A 24,387-nucleotide genomic window follows, 5' to 3' on the forward strand; every position below is an offset into this window, starting at 1 on the left:
GCTTGCCACTTGATTTTGCTGCTTAGTAAATTGGAGGGCTGCTGCTTTAAAGAGAATTATCTGTGGTCGTCTTAATGCTCCTTCCCCTCCGTCTGTTCCCCTCCCATGCAGCTGGGGACACTGAACTCTAAGGCTTGATGCCGAAGTGGGATTTAAGACAGCTGAAAGTAAATAAGCACAGGTGGTCCTCAGGGTCTCTTCCTACATTTCAGAAAGATGGTTTATTTTCTGGAAGGCTGAGAGAGTTCACCTACTAACCCCCGTGGTGGCAGCTGGCTGTCACATTCAACAGCACTGCTGTCAGATGGGGAGCAGGAAATCCACCTACGTTCACTCTCCCTAATTAAGGGTGTTCTGGAGAAAGTCAGTGCCGCAGTGCTATTAGTGACTCGGAGCCTGCTGCCTGCTCAGATGAGTATCAGCGGAGGCTGAACGCGATTTGTGCTACTGTCATCAGAATAAACGGCCACGCAAGGGAGGGCCCTCCCAGCCAGAACAACAGGCTTTGTTTCCAGAGTTTAGCCCTTTCTCTTTCGAAGTGTCACCTCCCACTCCCTGCCCAGACACGCACTGGCGCTCTTATTTACTTAAGGTGCGACTTTCCCACAGATCATTTGCATAGTCTCCCAAACCCGTCCCGTCTCCCCTACCTTGAAAGAAAAGCAAAACAGAACCTTCTAGCTAAGGAAGTTCAGGTTGTGTCCTGCTCCAGAAATAGTCAGATGGCGAGTTACCGGCAGGCTGTTTTTTGGGTCATGTATTACACAGTGGTTATTTCTCACCCACCCCCCTCCCCCACATGAGAAAACTTGGCCGATTTTGTTGTTTCCAAGTAGACGCGGTTTCCCTTTTCCTGGGTGCACCTGCTTATTTCATTGCAAGCCTGCCAATAATATCAAACTTAATTATGAATCATCCTATGAGGAAAGTCACTTCAATTTCTCATGAGAATCTTAATCATATATTATTAAACTGGGATAACTTGGTGGATGCCTCTTTTAGGGTCGGTATTTTTATTTGTTTTCTTTTGAAGTCATCCATGGCCTCTTGTGGTTGCTTTTTTATGCTTGGGGATTGAGCTCTCATTAATTAAGAGGTGAAGCTGGGTCCTCAGCTGCCTCTCCTTGCTTTTATTAGGCGAATTGAAGAGATGTGTAGGGATCCTTAATTTGGAAGGGAATAAGGGAAGACAGCAAGACTGTTTCCCAGTCAGTTCCCTCTTAGTATCTTTCAGGTTAAGAATATCAGCCTTTAACACAACAGCTCCCCCCACCCAACCTCCCACTAACTGTGTGTCTACTTATTTTTTTTAAAAAAATTACTCTTACCTGATGACTTATTTGGTTCTTATTTTACTCCTTTAACATTGTCACTTGTCATTTAGACTGACGTTCCATTTCACATAAATCGGAGTCTAGTGTCTGATCTTAAATCACACGTACTAGTGGTTCTTTGGGTGGGGATAGCTTGTTTTCAGAAGTTAGGAAGCGGTTAGTCAGTATTCTCAGGGGTTAAGTTGATTCTCAGCCATGAGTGATTAGCTGTTAGCTAGATCCCTATAATTTTCCCATGACAAGGATTTGCTAGCCTGCCTCCAGCTTTCTGGAAACTGAAAGCCTTTCTTGTTTGGGGGGTGGGAGGGGGTGGGTGTTTGTTTTCCAGAGTTACAGCTGAGCAGCTTAGGGGGCGGCTGGTTCTGATCATGGCTTTTCCCAGGTCCTATTCTGGAAATATTTTGCGCATCCCACCTCATTTACTCCACCTTCATTCCACGATCAGGCTGGGTAGTGTTTCTGCCTTCTCCCACACTTTTTGTTAAAGCTTGATTTTTTTCCCCCCCTCTGAGAAGGCAATTCAAGTTTCAAGCCCTCTGAATCTAGAGGGGAGAGTGGTTTGAGACCTTGCCCCTCTCCCACCACAAGTGAGGGTTTATGTTTGTGTTTTTGTTTGGGGACCAAAGGTGCCATTTGGCCTCGAAGGAGTCCAATTAACAAGTAGCTCATAAAGGAAACTCAACTCCCCCAATAGTAGATAAACTAAACTGACCTTTTGCTATCTTTTTTTTTTTTTTTTTTCTTTTACAAAATGAGAAATAACTATAAATTAGCCTGAGCAGTCCTGGTAAAGGGTCATAAATTATCTGTGGAATTGGTTGCAAGCACTGTTGCTTTTCTCCCCTTCCCTGCAGAAATGGGTTTAGAGGTCCCAGCCTGGTCTTGGCCAAAGGAGGGTGCCCCTTTCCCTTCTTACTTGCTTGACTTTTATAAAGCGTCATCATGAAGCGGTGTCCTGCCTCCCTTGGTGTCCTGTAGTGTTTCTGTGCACTGGGGTCGTGACTTGCTGTCTAGACAGAGCCAAGCAGGGCTGCAGGCATGGCTTTCGCAGACTTCAGCATAGCTTTTGTTGTCACTGGAGAGTCCTTTCCCTCCATGGTCTGTCCCAACTGGGTCCTGGGGCTGATTTATTCCTTGCCCCCACCCTCAGCTCATTGGTGGAGCCTGAGAAGAGAGTGGCTTTGTGAAGGGCAGCCCCATGCTGGCCTCTCCCCAAACAGCCCTCCTTTTGTCGGGAGTTGGCTGGGGGGGAGGGGAGACCTCTGCCCAACTGTGAAAATGTTTGTTTATAAGGAGCCCCGTGACAAGTCCCCTGACAAGCCTTTCTCTTTTGTCCCTAAAACAGAAAAGGCCAGGACTTTGCAGTCTTCTGTTTTAATCACGCAAATCTCCCTTAACTTTCAAAAGACTAAACTGAGGTGTGCTGTCTGTCCGCAGGTGTCAGTATGGTTGGCAAGGCCTGTACTGTGACAAGTGCATCCCGCACCCGGGCTGTGTCCACGGCACCTGTGTTGAACCCTGGCAGTGCCTCTGTGAGACCAACTGGGGTGGTCAGCTGTGTGACAAAGGTATGCCCATCAGGGATGGGACTCAGGGTGGATGCGGACCTCAGGAAGAATATGAGATCTTGGGGTGGGATGATGGTAACTGGGTTTTCTTGTATTTATTTTTTCCAGGCACTTTTATTCTGAATCTATTTGAATTTGCCTCTAATGCTATAGGATGGTTTTATTTTTATCTTTTGGGTTTATTTTTGAAAGAGGAGTGGAGCTAGAAACGTAATGGGTTAGCAGTTTTTAGTCATCTCTTAACAACTTTGGGATCTTTTTTGTAGATCTCAATTACTGTGGGACTCATCAGCCGTGTCTTAATGGGGGAACTTGTAGCAACACAGGTCCTGACAAATATCAGTGTTCCTGCCCTGAGGGGTATTCAGGACCCAACTGTGAAATTGGTAAGTGGTCCAAGCTGAATGAGATTCCTTTGTTCAATTTTTCTGTATGTTTGGCTTAAATTCATTGAAGGATATGTAAAAAGATGAAAATAGCCTCCAAAGTTAAGACTCGTTATCCCAGCTGTTCTGTGGGTCTTTGACATTTCCTTCAAGTCCCTAAGTTTTTTGGGGGGGTGGGGCGGCGTGATGCTGATTAGCATAGGAGGCGGCATGAGATGAAATGACCCCAGCTCTGTGGTGTCATGGAGTGTGGCTGCAGACAGGTTAGCAAGAAAGACGACTGCCTTTCTTCCCTAGACACAGCAGGGTTATATCACACACAGCTTTTCTTGTTTATTTTTTGGAAACATGCTTGAGCTGGTGGCCAGGGTGTGGGATTTGGTTGCAGGGGGGACAGGGTGTAGGCAACATAAAGTTGGATGTCCCTTGCTGACTGCCATCCTGGTTTTTACAGCTGAGCACGCTTGCCTCTCTGATCCCTGTCACAACAGAGGCAGCTGCAAGGAGACCTCCTTGGGGTTTGAGTGTGAGTGTTCTCCGGGCTGGACTGGTCCCACGTGCTCCACAAGTAAGTCCAGTTTTTGGTCTGTGTCTGTGCTAGAGGATCATTGTGTCAAGATACAGGGTGGCGGGGAGGTGGGGGCAGTTACCTGGGCCTGGCCAGCGCTGGTCTTAGTGATGTGTCTGTTTCAGTAGAGAGGGGTGGGTGCAGTTGGCAGTCCGGTGGCTTGTCCGCTTGGAAGCCTCCCAGTAACTCCTACCCTTTCCACCGAGGTAGCACCTTTGTCCTTGTGGAGTAGCTGCTTCCTTTGCTCGTGCATGCTGGAGCCCTGCCTCCTCCAAACTGGTTATTCTCCTTGCAGCCATGGAAAAGCTGCCTGCAGGGGAGGTTGTCACTCCTGAATTTTGGCATAGGGCTAGGTGGCCCCAGAAGAAGGACTCAGGCTACAGAGTGCCCTTGACTGTGAGATGTGGCTATGTCAGACCCACCTGGGGTGCTTTACAGTGCAGGTCCCATGGATTCCCTCCAGAATTAAGGAGTCTGCAGTCTCTAACAAGCTTCTAGAATTCTGAGGTGCAGGCAGGCCCAAGAACCCCTGTCACCAGCACCATGAGAGCAGCTAAGGATGTGGGTTCTGGGGTCAGCTTGCCTGGACTGGCACTGGAGCCCCTGCCCAACACTGGGACTCTGGCAGGCCATGTAACTCCCCATGCCCTGTGTGAATGGGATGGTGGCACTTCCTGTCTCTGAGGGTTGTTGTGAAGACTTGGAGAGCAAATTCACAAACCGGACCCGGCACACCTCATAAGTATGCAATAAATCAATTGTTAAGAGGGCTCTACAGTCCAGTGCAGAAGTTGGGGGTCATGGCCCCCAAGTGTGTTATTTTGGGAAAACTCTGAGCAAATAAGAGGAATAAGGTTTTCTACCTGTAAAGTTATTTTTTTTTCCTTGCCTTGTCTTAGCTACCTCTAAGCTATTATGAAACTCTTCTTTAAAAATAAAGATTAGGCAGATATAGATGTCCCTGTTACCGTTGGGTTTTCGCTCTGCAGGTATCCAGCTGTCTCTCCCTCTCACTGCTTAGGTTGGGGATTAAATGAACTGGGGCAGTGGGGGATTTAAAGCTAAAATCAAGGCCTTGTCGTCACCGTACCACTTGTCCTGCTGTAGCTTTACTTGGAGCAGGTGTCTGGTTCTTAAGTGAAGGCCCCTCATGTGAGGGTGGTGTTGCATTATCTAATATAAATGGATTGCAATTAAATTGTCAACTCCCTTCCCTTTCTGTTGAACAGATATTGATGACTGTTCTCCAAATAACTGTTCCCATGGGGGCACCTGCCTGGACTTGGTTAACGGATTTAAGTGTGTGTGTCCGCCCCAGTGGACTGGCAAAACGTGCCAGTTAGGTAAGAAAATTCCTACGACTATAATTCCTGTACCAAGGTTGGCTTTGATAATCAGAGCTGTTAAGAAAGATAAGCATGTGGCCAGCGGGGTGAGTTCACGCTCCATCATACTAAGAAGTAATTTATTATCAAGACTCTAGCAGGCCTGGGAGAAATAACTTGAATGCAAATGGACTAGCTCTTTTAGGCCCTGTGGGAAAGTCGTGGGATTCCTTGAACCATGTCAATCGTCTGTCCGAGAAGTGTTCAGCTGGGTTCCAAACGGGGATGATCTCATGAGGAATGAGCTGTCTGCATTCTTTTTGTCACATTTAAATCCCAGCAACTAGGCTGTGCTGGGTTTTACACAGAAATGCCTGGTGGCTTTCTGCTGTTCTGTTGGGGGACGGTTGTTAACTTTCTGGCTATTGGTTATCAATTAGGGTTCATTATTGGATAATGGCCAGGGAGAGGGACCAAATGCTCAAAGTAGCATTTTGGGAACCTAATATTTTTTATTTAGTTACCTTATTTAAAATGTCTCATATTTCAGATGGTCTCTATTGGTGTGGTGTCTTTATTTTTCCGGGGATGGGGTGGGGGGGGCAGGGGTAAAACTTCATTCCTTACTGCTCACTCCTGTTTCCTTTCAGATGCAAATGAATGCGAGGCCAAACCTTGTGTAAATGCCAAATCCTGTAAGAATCTGATTGCGAGCTACTACTGTGATTGCCTTCCAGGCTGGATGGGTCAGAATTGTGACATAAGTGAGTGACTTTGTTTTGACTTTAATTTTCATGAAACTTTGGTATTGAAGGGTTGTGCCAGTCTATACGCGGGCTCCAGCTCTAAGGCTTGAGTAGAAGGAAAACTGTATAGCGGGAATGTTTTTGGAGAGGGAGCAGTTGGCGCAGCAATGAAAACATGCAGTTTATTAGGCTCATTAGCTGCTAAAACTGGCCATACTCTGATAAGGCTGCTGAAACAGTGATGTGAAGTTCCACTCCCTCAGTCTAGAAGAATTAGGGAGGGTCCCCACCCAATGTAATAACCTTATGTCAGGGAAAGCACACAGCAAATCTGATTTGAAACTTTTATCTGTCCTGAGCTGAGAAGGCTTTTCAATTAAGTCCAATTTCAATGTAAATTGCTTCTCTCATATGATGACTTATTTATTTTTTAGATATTAATGACTGCCTTGGCCAGTGTCAGAATGACGCCTCCTGTCGGGTACGTAAATCTTTGCCTAAATCAAACCCTTGATGATTGACAACAAATCTTAAGGTTTATGTGACACTTGGAAAACTGTCCCCGTGAGACTTAAAAACGCAGGTGAAATGGGAGTCTCTGGAAGTTTCACTAGGGCTCATGTTACCCCAGCCTCTGGGGAGTCATTTTGAAGGCAGGAGTGTAGAAATTCCTCTAACCCATATTGAGAGGCTTGGCATTTGGCTATTTCGGTGAATCAGCCGAACCACAACAGTTATGCTAAACCACTGAAGCCCTGTGTTGGTGCAATACAAAGGAAAACAGCATCTCTCTCTCTCCCCTTCTCCTCTTCCAGGATTTGGTTAATGGGTATCGCTGTATCTGTCCACCTGGCTATGCAGGCGATCACTGTGAGAGAGACATCGATGAATGTGCCAGCAACCCCTGTTTGAACGGGGGTCACTGTCAGAATGAAATCAACAGATTCCAGTGTCTGTGTCCCACTGGTTTCTCTGGAAACCTCTGTCAGGTGAGTGGTTACAAAAGCCCAGATGGCCAAATTCATATGGCAGAGCCTTCTCCTCCCTCTCCCTTCCCCCTACTCTTCTCTTGGCTCTTGTGTGTCTGGAGTCTTATGACATCTGTTAACATCCTATTGATTAGGGAACCTGCTAGACAAATGCTGGTGGAAGAGATATTGACGAATGATTGCCTCAGTGTCTGGAGCCCGCCCTTTTTCTGGCTTTGTGTTCTGTTTTGTCTCTCCAGCTTGGCACACTCTCTCCCACTCTGCCCTGCTTTTTCAAATGCTTACCTGGACTGTGGCAGTCCCTAGGGCAATAAGATGTATTATACAGGGTGTCCCCTAATAGAAGCAGATAAAAGGGGCAGATTCCAGTGTCTGCTACTCCAGAGAAGTTATCACTACGCTTTGTTTTACTTTGATCCCTCCCCCTTGCCCTGCTCCTGACATCTGCAGCTGGACATAGATTATTGTGAGCCCAATCCCTGCCAGAACGGTGCTCAGTGCTACAACCGTGCCAGCGACTATTTCTGCAAATGCCCTGAGGACTATGAGGGCAAGAACTGCTCCCACTTGAAAGACCACTGCCGCACGACCCCCTGTGAAGGTATCTCCCTCCCCTGGGACCTGGCTGTCTCCAGACTTTCTTCTGACTTCCCTATTAGCCATTGCCCCCGATACTCTCAGAAGTGGTGTACAGGTGAGGAGAGCTTCTAGATTGAGACTACCTTATCTGACCATTTAGGGAAGCCAGACAGGTGGAAATAATCTATTCAGGTCCACCAGTGGAAGGGCCGAGTCTATAAGTAGTCCGGGGTAGAGAACGTGAAATCCATTTATCATTCCCCTTCTGGGGTGGGCTGATTTGCAAAGCCACCGAGACAGACTCCTTAGAGCAGCACTGTCAAAATGTTCCTTATCTGTACTGGTGGGTAGGGTAGCCACAGACCATTGAGGCCATTGAGCATTTAGAATGTGACTGTACAATTAGAAACTCATTTTATTTAATTTTAGTTCATTGAAATGTAAATAGCCACATGCGGCCCAGGGCTGCTGTATTAGGTGGCACAACCTTAAAGCTTTTTGTACTTTAGGCTCGCTTAAGTAAGATTGAGGAAGAAGGTAGAGCTGGTTCGTTTTCCTTAGCAAACATTGACCAAATTGGGTAGATGTCAGAGGTCAGATAGAAGGGGCCCATGAGCATGAGGACTTCTTGGCTACACAGGGAGAAAAATGTTTTTAAAACTCCCTCTGCCTGGAGTCTCAGCCTTGCCTGTCATAGGTGAACATAGCACATGCCGGAGTCTTGGCCCCTCGGGTGCCTCTCCATTTCTTACCCTCATTAGCCAAAGGGTGCCCATCTCCAGAAAAGTGGGCTTGGCTTAGGTCCTTGGCTCAGGAATGCCATGTCTGTGGGTCCGTGCTGTGATCTGATCCCGAGCCTGTCTTCTAGTGATTGACAGCTGCACAGTGGCCATGGCTTCCAACGACACGCCTGAAGGGGTGCGGTATATTTCCTCCAACGTCTGTGGTCCCCACGGGAAGTGCAAGAGTCAGTCGGGAGGCAAATTCACCTGTGACTGTAACAAAGGCTTCACGGGAACGTACTGCCATGAAAGTAAGACCCCTCATTGGGGAATGGGGCACGTGCTCCCCATCCTGCCTCTGCCCAGCTTGGGATCATTCAAGTCTGAGTTATCTTAATCAGAAACAGTAAGACTAGGGAGACAGGTATAGGTTTATCACGACACCTGGTATCTAAGACTGAGATCATGTTCGATTTATCAGACCACTGTGATGCCTCTGAGCTGCCACATCTAGTTTGGAATATTCTGGAATCTTAGTAGTTTGGGTGGTCCCTCTTTTCTGTAGGAGTTTCTTACCCACTCCTAGCAAGGAGCTCAGCATGTGGAAGGCATTAAATAAAATGGGCAAGGCAGTCTCTGGAAGCCTCTGCTTGATAAGCCACTTGTCTAATTCGAGAAATTGGAAACTCCTGATGGAGTTGAGAATGTTGGTGCCAGGTGCGTTTCCTCAGGAGGCAGCCGTGAAAGCCTCGGAGCGGTGCTTGGCTGCGGCAACACTTGTCCTTCAGTTCCTTTTTTCTTCCTTTCACAGATATTAATGACTGCGAGAGCAACCCCTGTAGAAATGGTGGCACTTGCATTGATGGCGTCAACTCCTACAAGTGTATCTGTAGTGACGGCTGGGAGGGGGCCTACTGTGAAACCAGTGAGTCTGTGGTCCTTTTGGGACTGACAGCTCTGGGATGTGGGCAGGGTGAGGGGTGTGGGAGGCTCTCACTTCAACTTGGGAAGCCTTTCTTTGTCATGGAAATCTCAGGAAGTAAGTAAGACCCCCAACAGTTTCTGCAATGGGACGGCATGGCTTGTATCTCGTTTGCATTTATTAATGCTGATGACAGCTGGTGGGGAGGAACTGAGGAGGAGCTATAGAATTAGTGTAATTAAGATAATAAATATCCCTGCTTACGTGGAAAGTAATCTTTGTTTTTAATTTCTATTCATTTTGATTTTAATTTCCGTGGGAGTTCCAGAGGCCTGCCTCTTGTCTAACTTGTGGCATTCAAAGTAACCCAGTTAGGAGCTCCTTTATTCCTGGAAGAGGGTGATTGTGAAGTTCTGGGACTGTTCAGCTCTTCTGGGAACATGGGTTGGATGGAGCAGTAGGAAAGTCTTGGCTTTTATGTGCGATGAGCAGTCCTGGAGCTCTTCTTCAGCTGGGTGTTTCTTTGATTCTAGATATTAATGACTGCAGCCAGAACCCCTGCCACAATGGGGGCACCTGTCGCGACCTGGTCAATGACTTTTATTGTGACTGTAAAAATGGGTGGAAAGGAAAGACCTGCCACTCGCGTAAGTGGTGGGCGATCCTGGGTCCTGTCTCTAGGACCCCCTCTTTCTCTTCTGTGGGAGGAGGCTGGCTGGGGCTCACACTAAGATGTTCTTCCTCCAGGTGACAGCCAATGTGATGAGGCCACATGCAACAATGGTGGCACCTGCTATGACGAAGGGGATGCTTTCAAGTGCATGTGTCCTGGTGGCTGGGAAGGAACGACCTGTAACATAGGTAACTTTCTGCCCCACGTGGGATTCGCCTTGGGTGTGGCCACATGAGCATGTCTGCTGGTCAGCTCCTGGAGCTTACAATCATTTCCCTGGGTCTGGTTCTTGCCCCTCCAGGCTGTTTCTGGATCCTCAGGGAATATGGTCTTATCTGCTCTTGTCTTGTAGCCCGAAACAGTAGCTGCCTGCCCAACCCCTGCCATAACGGGGGCACCTGTGTGGTCAATGGCGAGTCCTTCACGTGTGTCTGCAAAGAAGGCTGGGAGGGGCCCATCTGTACTCAGAGTGAGTGTCCTTCCCCTTGAACTCTCCCAGGGCTGCTGGAGCCCATCCTGACACCCTCGGGGACTCACAATCGAAACCAGAAGCAGAGCTGTTTGATGTCTGCTGTGGCACCATTGGGGCCTGTATTAATGACTTGATGGGATGCAGCCCTGACCTGGGCATGAGAAAGTCGCCAGTGAGATAAGTGGACACAGATGGTGTCTCGGTTCCAGCTCTAGGTCTGACCAGCCGCAGTCTGTCTCCTTCCATTCTCACCCTCGCCTTCCAGCCCCTCCCAGGGCTCGTCCTGCGTACATGTGTCCCAGGGCAAAGGAGACCAAGTGTGGCGCAGGCCTGCTTCCAATTTAGCAGAGGTTTTAAGTGTATTTTGCTGGTGTTAACCACGGCCTTATCGTTGGGGTATTATGGAAATAAGTAGGATTTTTACTTAGGACTAAGACCGCTTTCCCTATTGAAGACCTCCGTTATTTTTTCTTTGCAGATACGAATGACTGCAGCCCTCACCCCTGGTAAGTATGACCACCTTCTAACCCGGCACTTGTCGGCTGTAACATGCATGGGAGTCACCTGGGGATCTGGTTTAAAATGCAGGTCCTGATTCAGGAGGCCTGGGGAGGGGCTCCAGATTGCTTTTCTAACAAGCTCCCAAGTGATGTGGCTTCTGCTGCTCTGTGGACCACACTTTAATTAGCCAGGTTGTGTCTTCATTTAGAGCAGTGATTCTCAACCTCGGCTGCACACTAGAGTCACCTGGGGAGCTTTTTAAAAATCCCAATGCCTGGGCTACAAGCGAGGCCCATGCAGTTAGACTCTCTGGGAGTGGGACCCAGGCATCAGTATTTAAGTTCCCCAGGCCAGGAGTGAGGGTCGCTGACTGTAAATGGCTACGTGTGATTGACAGCCAGAGCCATGGCCTGGGAGGTCGGTAACCGAGGCAGTCTTTGTTTTTTCCTTAGTTACAATAGTGGCACCTGTGTGGACGGAGACAACTGGTACCGGTGTGAATGCGCCCCAGGTTTTGCTGGGCCCGACTGCAGAATAAGTAAGAACCATCCCTGTCTGCTTTCCTCGTGGCTTTCCTCCCCCATTCCCCTCCTCGGCCTGAGACTTCTCATCTTGAAAAACAATTAAGGCCTCAGTTCCCTTTAAGTGGTCCTGACAAAGCAAGGAATCTCCCCCTTCTAGCTGGGATTAAGATGCGCCTGGCTGGATCCTCCCAGGTAACTACTGGTAGTTCCTGGGTGGTGTGGCCTGCCTTGTTTTAGGGGAGAGAGTGCCAGCCACAGAATTTGACTATTGATCTATCTACAGTGGGGCCCTGAGGAGAGTGGCTGTTGTTCCCTGTGACTAACATGAAACTGTGCGCAAGTGGACATTGACCACAGCTGCGCTGGTGTGGGACAGCTAACACAGATGGGAGGGACAGGACTGTGGCTTCTGAAAGCTGCTCTGTGATAGGTTTGAGTTCCTGGAGAAATGATCAAAACACAAAAGTGGGGGCAAGTGATGCAGTTTTTCAGCAAACTTAGTTTGTTCTTTTTCTCTACGTTTTTTTACATTCCCTTTATTTTGCCAAAAAGAGTAATGGAATAGTTATGTTTTTGTTCTTGGCCTCAAATTGCTTGAAATTTTACTGGTACTTGAAATCCCCAAGTCTGGTATTGACTGGATTTCAGCACTAGACCGGGGTAGGTTGTGTCTGTTACATGTTTCTAAATCAGGTTGGCAACCTGTAGCCTGGGGGGGGAGGGGGGGGCACTGCCTGTTTTTACAAATAAAGTTTTATTGACACACGGGCACGCTCATTTGTTTACTATCTGTGGCTGCTTTCACGATATACCACCACAGAGTTAAGTAGTTGTGACAGAGGCTTTACGGCCTGCAGAGCCTAAAATATTTACTCTGATCCTTTTTGGGAAAAGTTTGCCAGGCTTGCTGTACATTGTCCTGTCAGAGAACAAGGAACTTAATTAAAAATTGTTGCCTTCCAAAATGGTTCTCAGCTGTTAGAAGTCAGGGTAGTGGTGATCTTTGTGGGTCAGTGCCTAGTAGAGGCTTTTGGCATGCTAATCTGTTTCTTTGGTTACATGAGTGGAAGTTCATCAACTTATACTTATGATTTGCATGTTTTTCAATCTGTATGTTATGTCAGTAAAAAAACTTCGACACTGCTACCTTCCACTGTACCCTAACCTTGAAGTCCATTTCTTCTAGACATCAACGAATGCCAGTCTTCACCTTGTGCCTTTGGGGCAACCTGTGTGGATGAGATCAATGGCTACCGATGCATCTGCCCTCCAGGGCACAGCGGTGCCAAGTGCCAGGAAGGTATGTGTGCCAGGGCCAAGCTGCTCATGTCTCTTATGGGGGTGAACAGGCATCGCGGTCACCATTTTGACTTCACAAGTGGGTGCTATGCTTGAGGAGAGAGCACACAGTGGGATCCCCCTAAAACAGGGTAGCTGTTGGTTTTAGTCCACTTCTACTGCATTAATGCCATGTTACAAACCATCCCCAAACTTGGTGGCTTGCAGCAAGCATTGAGTTTTGCTCATAGGTGCGCAGCATGGGCAGAGTGATCGTGTTATAGGTTGGGTTCAGGTTGCCGAGCAGCTATATAGCTCTATTTGGGCCATGTTCTTTTCGTGGCAAAGGGCAAGCATGCAAGAAGCAACAGAGAAAGCCCGGTTATAAGCTCTGCTCATGTCACATCTGTTGACATAGCATTGGCCAAAGCAGGTTACGTGGCCAAGCACAGAGTCAGGGGCAGGCAATACATGTGCCCATTGTTGTGGGAGGAGCTACCATTATTTGGCAGTGGGCGTGGGTCTAACTGTCTCATAACAGGGTGTGAAGAATTGGGACTCGTGATCCACTCTATGGAAAAAAGAAGCTCCTTCCACTCATGCGTCTCCACCTGTCAGTTTCAGGGAGACCCTGCATCACTGTGGGGAGTGTGATACCAGATGGGGCCAAATGGGATGATGACTGTAACACCTGCCAGTGCCTGAATGGAAGGATTGCCTGCTCCAAGGTAGGGCATGAGGGCTGCTGCAGTTCCCATGTGTCCTGGAATCGTGGGTATGCGTTCCTGCTAAGCTGTCAGCTCCTGTCTTTTCTCTATCCAGGTCTGGTGTGGCCCTCGACCTTGCCTGCTCCACAAAGGGCACAGTGAGTGCCCCAGCGGACACAGCTGCATCCCCATCCTGGATGACCAGTGCTTTGTCCGCCCCTGCACTGGGGTGGGTGAGTGTCGCTCCTCTAGTCTCCAGCCGGTGAAGACCAAGTGCACCTCTGATTCCTATTACCAGGATAACTGTGCGAACATCACATTCACTTTTAACAAAGAGATGATGTCACCGGTACGTAACAACTTCTCTTCTAATTGGAGATGGTGTGAGTCTGTAAAGGAGTGTTTCGAGCTAGATGCTACTTCTCCTTAGCCTAAATTCCTGTCTTACAGGAAAGGGAGGCTTGAATTTAGCCCAACTAAGAGAACATCAGCTTTTTTTTTTCTTCCAATATCTTACATGTGCCAATTTTTAAAAATCATTTAGGGTCTTACCACGGAGCATATTTGCAATGAATTGAGGAACTTGAATATTTTGAAGAATGTTTCTGCGGAATATTCGATCTACATAGCTTGTGAGCCTTCGCCTTCAGCCAACAATGAAATACATGTGGCCATTGTAAGTATAAGTCCCATTCCCACATAATTATTTGACTACAAGGCAGTTAACAAACTTCAGTTAACCATATCAAAATGGAGCAAATACATTGAAATAAAGCTTTACATACAAGGGTATTTTTAAAAGTTCATGGAAACATTTATATTATTAATTCCTTTTTCCACGAACATGTGTGTTAAATTTTGAATAAAGGCTACCAATGAGTGTTCCTCTAACTACTCTGATAATTCTTTTCTTTCCCTAGTCTGCTGAAGACATACGGGATGATGGAAACCCAATCAAGGAAATCACCGACAAAATAATAGATCTTGTTAGTAAACGTGATGGAAACAACTCACTTATCGCTGCTGTTGCAGAAGTGAGAGTTCAGAGGCGTCCTCTGAAGAATAGAACGGGTAGGTGTCAAGTGGGAACAGTCCCCATTTGTGCTGACTGTCAAATCGATCTCATCACACCATTCAGTAAAACCACCAGCAGGGGCATTACCTGACAGTGCCTCCTACACTCCTCCAGAGGAGCCCCCAGTTTAGGAAACAGAGGCCAGCTTTACAGGATCGAGGTCATATGGCCAGTGCGGGCAGAGCTCTACCTGTTCCTTTTTTCCTGCCTGCAAGCTGTGTACTCTTGCCCACAGGCGCCCCTGCAGAACAGGTATTGTGTCCTGATTTGTTGCAAAGCCCTAAAGCTGTGCCTTGAGCTCAAAGCTCTGTGAAGCCTGTCTTGGCATTTTGGTGTCGTGGGGTGGCCACTCCTGAGCACAGGGAGGCACTGGCTTATAGATGGCTTGATAGCCCTAGCAGGATCTCCAGACTCCCCTTTTGAGGATCTGGAGCATCATCGTTCTAGCTAGGTGAGAAGTTGGGCACGTGACCATTGGGACTGTCCTTGCTCAGATCGGGTCTGTGATCGTTCTGAAAACTCACTCCTATGCTGAGCTGCTTAAGTAACCAAACTCCACTCAACTTAACCAGACACTGCTCTCTCCTATGCAGTCGGAGAGCCTTGCCGCTCTACCTGGTCTCTCCAGGGACAGAGGTGTCAAGGTCTCCATGGGCCCTTACCCCAGCACTTATCAAGCTGTGAAGTGACAATATGTAGCTATGAAAAGGGACTTGTCCACATGGTGTTCCTCTTAGGGTCTAAGGACAGGAGAACCACTGTTGGTCTACTTGTTGCTGTGATGGCGTGCTGTGGGGGGTTAATTTTGAGGGTTAATTGATTTTGTGCGTGCCCTGCAGACTTCCTGGTTCCCTTGCTGAGCTCCATCTTGACCGTGGCGTGGATCTGTTGCTTGGTGACGGCCTTCTACTGGTGTGTGCGGAGGCGGCGGAAGCCCAGCAGCCACGCTCACTCGGCCTCTGAGGACAACACTACCAACAACGTGCGTGAACAGCTCAACCAGATCAAGAACCCCATTGAGAAGCACGGCGCCAACACGGTCCCCATCAAGGATTACGAGAACAAAAACTCCAAAATGTCTAAAATCAGGACACACAACTCCGAAGTAGAAGAGGACGACATGGATAAACACCAGCAGAAAGCCCGATTTGCCAAACAGCCGGCATACACGCTGGTAGACAGAGAGGAGAAGCCCCCCAATGGCACGCCGACAAAACACCCGAACTGGACAGACAAACAGGACAACAGAGACTTGGAGAGTGCCCAGAGCTTAAACCGGATGGAGTACATCGTATAGCAGACAGCGGGCACCGCCACCGCTAGGTAGAGTCTGAGGGCACTCGGGGCTTGTAGTTCTTTAAACTGTTGTGTCATTCGAGTCTGAGGCTGTTGTTGACTTAGAAACCCTGTGTTAATTTAAGTTTTGACAAGCTGGCTTACACTGGCAATGGTAGTTTCTGTGGTTGGCTGGGAAATCGAGCGCTGCATCTCACAGCTATGCAAAAACTAGTCGAAAGTGCCCTGGTGTACGTTCCCTTGCAGCCGACCCGTGGATCAGGCTCCCAGGAGCTGCCCGGCCCCTAGTCCTTGAGCTCCCACTCCTGCCAGATGTCCTATGGTGATGCAGTCTTAGGATCATAGTTTATTTATATTTATTGACTCTTGAGTTGTTTTTGTATATTGGTTTTATGATGACGTACAAGTAGTTCTGTATTTGAAAGTGCCTTTGCAGCTCAGAACCACAGCAACTATCACAAATGAGTTTATTATTTATTTTTTTTATTGTATTTTTGTTGTCGTCGTTGGGGGAGGGGGGATTTTGATGTCAGCAGTTGCTGGTAAAATGAAGAATTTAAAGAGGAAAAATGTGTCAAAAGTAGAATTTTTTGTATAGTTATGTAAATAATTCTTTTTTATTAATCACTGTGTATATTTGATTTATTAACTTAATAATCAAGAGCCTTAAAACAGCATTCCTTTTTATTTATATGTACGTGTTTAGAATTGAAGGTTTTTGATAGCATTGTAAATGTATGGCTTCATTTTTTTGAACTTATTTTCTCATTACGTGTTGCCTATAAGCCAAAATTAAGGTGTTTGAAAATAGTTTATTTTAAAACCATAGGATGGGGCTTCTATGCCTGGAGTACTGACGAAATTTTTTTTGTACGATGTCAGATGTTTAAAACACCTCCTATAGCATAACTTTAAAACACGTTTTAAGGACTGACTGAGGCAGTTTGAGAATTAGTCTAGAACAGGTTTTTTTGTTTTTTGTTTTTTTCCTGCTTTAGAATTGAAAAGAGACAGGCAGGTGATCTGCTACAGAGCAGTTCAAGGGAACAAGTTGAGCTATGACTTAGCCAAAGTATGAGTGGTTGAATATCATTAAAAATATCAATTGTGTGAAGTTGGAAGCACACCAATCTTATTTTGTAAATTCTGATTTATTTTCAACATCCATATGTAATACTGAACCACTTGTAGATTTGATTTTTTTTTTTTAATCTACATTTAGGGAGTATTCTAATAAGCTAGTTGAATACTTGAACCATAAAATGTCCAGTAAGATCACTGTTTAGATTTGCCCTAGAGTACACTGCCTGCCTTAAATGAGGAAATCAAAGTGCTATTACGAAATTTAAGATCAAAAAGGCTTATAAAAACAGAGTAATCTCGTTGGTTCACCATTGAGACCGTGAAGATACTTTGTATTGTCCTATTAGTGTTATATGAACATAAAAATGCATCTTTGTGTTGTTCCTGGCAATAAATTTTGAAAAGTAATATTTATTAAATTTTTTGTATGAAAACACGGAACAGTGTGGCCTCTTCTAAGCTTAAGTAGTCCCCACCCGGCTTTACTCTGTGCCTTTGCCACCCCACTGAGTCCGTTCTGACAAACGGGGTACAGCAGCCCATGCCTGACTGCGGCACGGATGAAGAACTGAAAGCCTTTTAACCACAAAATTCATCTGAAGTTCTCAAACACCGTGGGGCTGCTGTGAAGCTGGAGCTGTGGGAGCCGCATCTTGGGGAGTCCTGATTCCCTTGTTATTTGACAGCAAGTGTGAATACTGCTTGAATAAACACCACTGGATTCATGGCCTGTAGTCTGGAGGTGAATTGTTTGTGAGCACTCACGGGAAATGCCCACCACACTAAAAGGGTTTTAAAGGGTTTGGAACTGGTGTTCGGGGATGACAGAGATTTAATGCTTTCTTTTTCCTGGCTACTTGGACTAGTGGTGATGTCCTGTCGTCACAGAGCACACCCTTGCGGCTTCTGCATGCTTACCTATTGGGCAGTTTCCTCGCTGCGCAGGAGTTGTAGTTACAAACTTTTGGTCTTGGGGCCCATCTACTCATGACCTTGTTCCCAGGGTGTGAGTGTTCAGCTGGCCTCACCATGTAGCCTTGGGGTGCCAGGTGTCAGCCTTCCATGAGGTTCCAGAGTTGGGCTGCCTGCTCCTGTAAAGGGCAGGAGAGCTATGGTTCTCTCACTTGTGGCTGCTGGAGGCCAGAGGAGGTTCAGGACCCTGCCTCCACATTGTGGGGTGAAGTGAGGGGAGCTTTGCCTCAGGCACCTCTGCAGTGAGAGATGAGCCATGGTGAAAGGCACATGGACAGCTTCCGGCAGCTGTGCTGAGTCACCAGGAGTTCCCTGCTTCTGCTTAGGAAGTCGAAGCTTACCCTTTGCAGAACTGTCCCCCAGCGCTTCCACATTCAGGCCCATCGGCCCACCTCCAGTTTTCGTAGTATAACTAACTCCAACTGGCACAATGTACCTTGAATGGAGGAAAACCTGAAGGGGATTGGTTTTATTTTTTTTGTTCTTGGGAAACTATTTTCTTTTCCTACTGGGCTAGGAATCATGTTCTCTGATGGGCACCTTGTTTAAGAATGGATGACAGGCTTTAAGTGTCCGTGGCTCCTTGTGTGTGAGCAGAGGCCATTGAGGGACTCGGAGTCCGTGACAGCCCCAGGAACAGTCAACAGAGTGCTTTGGCTTATTGGGGAGGCAGCCTTGAAGAACCTGGACAGTAATGAGGCTGGATTCCCATGATATCTCTCTGCCCTAGTGTAGCAATACCTTGTAACTAACCTCTGCAGGTAGACAGCTGGTTTCTGCAAAGTGGGGTCAGAGAGAGGGAGAAGTACAGATCCTACTAGCCAGGAGACAGTCTAGTTTAGTGGAGTCAAACACCATCCTGAAGCAATACCTTGTTCTCGTGGTTTGTAAACTTGGATCCTGCAGGACCCCAGAATTCCTTGGGTAGCTGCCAAATGCTTTTGTGCCAAGAAAAAAGTTTAATGAGCCTCTGCAATTCTTTCATTCCAGGAGAGAAGTGGTCTTGAAATTCACGGCTGTTGTCTTAACGAGCCTTCTGTCTGGGACACTCTTGGTAGTGGGAGGGCATAGATCAGGCTCCTCTGTGCACAGCCTAAACCCAGGACCTTAATCGTGAAGGATGGTTTTCCCCTTTCTCCAGAAAGAATGAAGCAAGCAACAGGTTAACCTAGGGTCAGGGGAGTGGAAAAGAAGGAACTCAGTGCCTTTACCATTCCCCATGGATGTTCTGAGCCCTCTTTAAAGGGGCCCTAGAAGTGAATTTTCGGACCAGAAACTTGGTGAACTAGAACTCTAGCATTAGAATATATCATGAAACTAGGAAAAATATTAACTTCACACTAGGTGTTTTAGGGAGGGACACTGTCCTGATAGTCTAGTTATAACAATATAGAATTGGAATAGAAAACGGGGGGAAGATACATCTTAATTGACTAACAGCCAAGTAGACTAAGTGATGATCAGAAGGATGATTTGCAAGCGGGTTTCTCTTAAATGCAGATTCCCAGGCCCAACCTATGCCCCTATTAGATCACACACCAGAAGTGGGGCCTGGGAATATGTATTTTCAAACTCTATCTTCCCCAGTTTTCCCTGGCTTATGTACAGTAAAATTTGAGAATAACTCTACTAAAGTACAAGCTCTTCATTAATTACAATGTTTTCCTCCTTGTTAAGCTGAGTTAAATAGCCCGGAAGCCAGTTTGTTGCTAAATTGCCACCTGACATCATTTTTAAGTAAAATAATTACACTGCCCCTTGAGCAAGTTGTGGTCTAAGTGCTTCATGTTTATTAGCTGATCTGAGGGGTCAGAGAGTCAAAGTTAACTTACTTAGTAATATTTCTTAGGTAGCAAAGAGCCAAAGGAACCAGAGCGTGGGTTTCCCATCTTTCTAAATAGCTTACACCTGTCTACCCAAAAGTGAGCAAGTGTGCAGCTAAAACCCAGTTGCCTTTAAAGAAAAATAAAAAAGTCCTACAATCCTACAGGGGTTTGAAACTTGGGCTGAGCAATGTTCCACTATTTCCGTTTTGACTATGGGTCTCTTTCTTGCCTCTACTGGGAATGAGAAACAGGCGTTCAGAGGTTCCTGGTCTGGGAAGACATACAAGCACATGGGTTATGGGAAGCCTCCTCCTGCTAATGTGTATTTATACTTTGTAAGCTCTGATTCATCCAAGCGCTGGAACAGAAATCTGCTTCCTGAGGTTCTGTTTTTAAATAGATAGTTTGCAAAAACAACAATTATTTTTCTTAACATTTTTTTTCCGCCCCACAAGCAGCTAAACATCCCGGCTCAGGCTATGTCAGTCTCCAGCAACGCCAACAAACAGCTCGGTTATCTAAGGTAGAAGAGTGCCCCAAGGCAGTTCTTTATGGTTCTGGCCCCAGAAGTCTTAAAAACAAAGTTTAGAAACCATTAGGACAATCCTGTTGCATCACTTCAAATCCTCGAGATATTTCTGGCTCTATTAAAAATAACGAATTTCCCTTTGTGAACAATTGCCTTCCAATGTTGTTAAACAGCAAGTTGGGGGGTGGGGGGAGTGATGCTTGCAGGGCTGCAGTGGTACTGTTGCCTGGCAGCTGAGAGGCCTAAACACCTGCATGGCACTCTGAAATCATGTCAAAAGGGCGCGGCTCTCTTGCTACCTGTAATACTTGCTCTTGCATGCCGGGCACAACCTTACTGGCTTAGAGTGTGTTTCTTTCAAGTCCAAGACAGCTTTTACAAGTCTCAAATTATGTATCATTACACATGGGTCCAGTATTAACCTGTGATGTGCAAGTTGGGAAAATTAACTTGGAGAGTATTGGGTCTTAAATCCAATGAACGTTGAATTGAGGTCTGCCAGCTGCCTCTCAGCCCACCCCCCTGCAAATATCCACACCAGGGCACCCAAGGGTTGAATTATCCAGAGAGCAAATGCAGATGCCAGCAACATGAAAGTAACAGCTTTGTTTTAAAGAGAAGCTCTCCTGACAGGGCCGGTGAGGCTGTCCATGATCCCAGAGGGAAATAGAGTTTGCAGCTGGCATCCTAATGACTACTCAGGCAACCAAAAGGATTGGCCTCCTTTCTGTTTTGCACCTGAAGAGTGAAAAGCCGTTTTATTTCATCCTTGCTGAGATATATGCAGTTGAAAAGCCTTCATCTTAGACTCACTGGCTATTAATGCAATTGGGGACCTCACCGATGAAAGGATCCAACCCCCCACTATTTTCCCAGAAGGGGAAACTGAGGCCTAGAGATGTTCAGGGACTTGCCCGAGGTCACACAGGGAGTTAGCAACAGCCAGGACTAAAACTTGGGGATCCTACTTCCCAGGCTGCTGTGTTTCTTGCCTCTTCTGGGAATTTGCCAGGTTTATGCTGGGATCCTGCCTTGGGCATGATTTTCAAAAGCGAAGCACTGGGGGATCAGCGTTTAACGAAACGGATGCAAAGTCTCTGGGGAGGCCTCAGGAGACTGCTGCAAAGACAGTGTCGCCTGAGCTGGTTTTGCCTAGAAAATGACATCTTTACAAATCCGGGCCAGATTAAAGCCCTTTCTCTTTCCAGGTTGTTCCTTTGTGCTTGGGAAGTTTCAGGTTTCCTTTTTAGTTTCTGCTTCATAGAATTATTAAATGTATCTCAGGAAAACAGGTTCAGAAAGGAAACTGAGAGCTCCACCAGGTCCTTCTCCTCCCTGCGCGTGCGTCTAGACGCACGCGCACGCACGTCACGCACACGCTCCCTTCACCGGCCTTCTCAGGACCGCAGTGCTGCCGTCCTTGCCTGAGAAGCAGTGACGAGGGTCGTGACCTGTGTCAGGCGATTGCAGTTTTGATGAGGCACACTCCCTTGTTTCTTAATCACTCTCTTCCACCAGCAAGTTCCTTCCAGGTTATCGGGAAAGAATCACCTGAGCCTTTAACAAGACTAAAACCCAAATGACTCGAGCGCGTCGCCGCAGCCAGCGTGCTGCTGGCAGACACCTAGGAGCTCCAGGAACCGCCTGTGGGCAGCTCCGCTTCCTCCGCCCGACACCCCAAAAAGGCTGCTCCCCCGCTCCCACCCCACCCGGCGCTGGTGGATTAGCAGCGTTACCCCACAAGTCCTCTCTAACCTGGCTGTCGTGTCAGGGTAGGCCGGAATGACATGTTTTGCAGAAGTTTCCTCTACACGCAGGCACCCACACTGAAAGACACGGAAAGCCCCATCCTGCAGTCAGAAACATAAACCCTCCAAGTTCAGGACGGGAACAATCAGGTGCCCTCAGGGGGCTCTCTCTGGCTTTGCAGTGATGTTTTACCGGAAGTCTTTTTTTTTTTTTTTTTTTTTTTAAGAATTCAAGGCACAAAGCAGACAGGAAGAGCGCGACCGTGAAACAGCATATAGGTCTTTGCACAAAACAGAGGAAAAAGTGCGTCTGGGTCAAGGAAAGGGAGAGGGAAGGAGCCAGGAGGAAAGAGGCTGAGGCTCCACCGCAACCTCCGGCTTTGCCCACATCCACGCCCCGTTATTCCTCGGTCGGACCGTGTAGGTGTAGTGCGCTTACGAAAGAGGGTCTGAACATTTCCTCCAGAGCGTTCAGCCTCCTGTGGGTCCGACCCGTCTCTTGACTGTTACTTTCACCTTCCTGGGGTGCAAAGCCAGGCTAATGAGGAGTGCTCTAAGGCACACACTCTGGAACCAGATGCCCTTGATTCCAATGGCAGCTTTTCCTTTCCAATTCCTGGTTTGGGATTTTCTGCTTGTGTCGCCTGGCCTAACAACAGAGTTTCTGGGCTTTGGGGTTGGACAGACCTGGATTCTAGGCTCTGCCACTTACGAACTTGGGAAAGTTTCCTTAATTCTTTGTGCTTCAGTTTCCTCAGCTGTCATGGTGACAATGTGCGCCATCGTTAGTATTCACGAAAAGGGCTGCAGAAGAAGACAGACCGCTGCTCTCAATATTTTAAGAAACTTATGGTATAAGTCCATTAAAAGACTGAAGAATTCAGCTCGATTCCAGTTCCAGTCTCCTTTCTCACAATTAAACTGGGCCCCTGTCAGAGAAGAGCTGAGGGCTGTTGAATCTGGTGGTATGCAAAATTCCATGATGGTCCCCAAAGATTCCTGGCCCTGTTTATTCAATCAAACACTAATCCAGGTACGACTGTGAAGGGATTTTGCAGATGTCATTAAAGTTCCAAATCAATTGGCTTTAAAATACAGATTATCCAGATGAGGCTGACTGTATTACAGGAGCTTTTTAAAAGCAGAGAGTTTTCTGTGGCTGTTCATAGAAGAAGTCAGAGAGATTCAAAGCATGAAAGAGATTCAATGCGAAGTAGGTTTCTCCATTAATGAAATAGAGGGGACCACGTGGCAAGGACCTGAGAATGGCTTCTGAGAGATCCCTGGCCAACAGCCAGCAGGACAATGGGGACCTTGATCCTTCAACTACAAGGAACTGGATTCTGCTAACAACGTAAGGAAGCTTGGAAGCAGATCTTTTCTCTAGTTGAGCATCCAGATGAGAATGTAGCTTGGTTGGCCCCCTGATTTCAGCCTTATAGACCCTGAGCAGAGGACCCAGCTAAAAGGTGTCATAAACTGTGAGATAATACATTTCTGTTGTTTTAAGCCACTAAATTTATGGTAATTTGTTATGCGGCAATAGACTGGAGCAGTACCAGGCTATGTTGCATGTAGTGCTGTATTTAATCGTGACTATACAAATTGTCGGCTTTTTCTCTGATCAATTCAGTGCCTGCTACCAGTGTAACAGAAAGAAAAGCTCATTCAAGGCAAGAATGAACTACAGGACTGAAAAAAAAAAAAAAAAAAGCCTTGGTGCCTAATTAAGTTCTACAACAGTGTGTGGTCTGCGAGTGTAGATAGCTGTCTACAGCCTGCAAATAATGAGAACACAGTTCTCTCTTCTATATCCCTGCTTCCCCCTCCCCCACAGTTTTATAAAATTAGTGCCAAAATGAGTTAAGCTCAGGTGCCTGGCCTTGGAGGACTCCAGGAATACAAACTCTTGGGCCAGTTTTCTCTCCATGTGATAATGTTTGACTCCTGTTTTCTTGATGAGGTTTTCAGTGGGTTGGGCATTTTAGAAATAATTTGTAATGCCCCTATCCCCACTCCCACTAGGGAGCCTTTCCCTGCAAGGAAGTTGCCTCCTTGGCTGTAGTCACTGCACAGTGGTCATTTCTTCTGGACTGAGTAAAGACTAGATGTCAAACCCAGTTTTCCCTCTAACCATGTCCTCTCACCTAGGATTACCCTCATTTGGTGAGCAGCTGGCCTAGGCAGATATACATAGCTGATAGCAGAAAGTTAAGTTTTCTCTCAGGTTCAGCAAGCTTTTCTAAAATATTAGGACCTGGAATTAGACCTGACAAACATGCAAAACAACAGCCAAAGTCATTTCTACAACCAGGGCCCAGAAGAAAATGAAGTTTGATAAGCCAATACCAAGAAATATTATCGTCCAGGGAAAGCAAAGACAATTTGCTGTAGAAAATTGATGGAGAATCTGCTTGTCTTTAATTCTGTATAGAAATTTTAGATGAGATCTACAAGGTTCTTCCAGCTGGAGATTCTTATTAGCATCAAAACAAGAACCCCAACACCAATGCAGTTCTCCTGCATCTCTGGCATAAAAAGCTCTCCCTCTGAGAAGTACTTTC

General features: G+C 46.8%; 1 protein-coding gene across 1 annotated transcript in view; it reads left to right on the forward strand.

The window, feature by feature from the left end:
- Positions 1 to 17,400, forward strand: part of JAG1 (jagged canonical Notch ligand 1) — a 35,735-nt gene extending 18,335 nt beyond the window's left edge. Inside the window, exons 6-26 of the mRNA XM_063090202.1 lie at positions 2,772 to 2,902; positions 3,169 to 3,288; positions 3,743 to 3,856; positions 5,086 to 5,199; positions 5,832 to 5,945; positions 6,362 to 6,408; positions 6,743 to 6,916; positions 7,367 to 7,517; positions 8,364 to 8,528; positions 9,029 to 9,142; positions 9,673 to 9,786; positions 9,887 to 10,000; positions 10,165 to 10,281; positions 10,763 to 10,790; positions 11,238 to 11,323; positions 12,496 to 12,609; positions 13,206 to 13,315; positions 13,410 to 13,643; positions 13,839 to 13,970; positions 14,215 to 14,365; positions 15,209 to 17,400. Coding sequence (XP_062946272.1) covers positions 2,772 to 2,902; positions 3,169 to 3,288; positions 3,743 to 3,856; positions 5,086 to 5,199; positions 5,832 to 5,945; positions 6,362 to 6,408; positions 6,743 to 6,916; positions 7,367 to 7,517; positions 8,364 to 8,528; positions 9,029 to 9,142; positions 9,673 to 9,786; positions 9,887 to 10,000; positions 10,165 to 10,281; positions 10,763 to 10,790; positions 11,238 to 11,323; positions 12,496 to 12,609; positions 13,206 to 13,315; positions 13,410 to 13,643; positions 13,839 to 13,970; positions 14,215 to 14,365; positions 15,209 to 15,666 — 2,902 coding nt within the window. The 3' untranslated portion in view covers positions 15,667 to 17,400. The remainder of the gene's footprint in view (positions 1 to 2,771; positions 2,903 to 3,168; positions 3,289 to 3,742; positions 3,857 to 5,085; positions 5,200 to 5,831; positions 5,946 to 6,361; positions 6,409 to 6,742; positions 6,917 to 7,366; positions 7,518 to 8,363; positions 8,529 to 9,028; positions 9,143 to 9,672; positions 9,787 to 9,886; positions 10,001 to 10,164; positions 10,282 to 10,762; positions 10,791 to 11,237; positions 11,324 to 12,495; positions 12,610 to 13,205; positions 13,316 to 13,409; positions 13,644 to 13,838; positions 13,971 to 14,214; positions 14,366 to 15,208) is intronic.
- Positions 17,401 to 24,387: the final 6,987 nt, after the last annotated feature.

This window comes from Cynocephalus volans, chromosome 1, assembly GCF_027409185.1.
Source record: "Cynocephalus volans isolate mCynVol1 chromosome 1, mCynVol1.pri, whole genome shotgun sequence".
Taxonomy (NCBI): domain Eukaryota; kingdom Metazoa; phylum Chordata; class Mammalia; order Dermoptera; family Cynocephalidae; genus Cynocephalus; species Cynocephalus volans.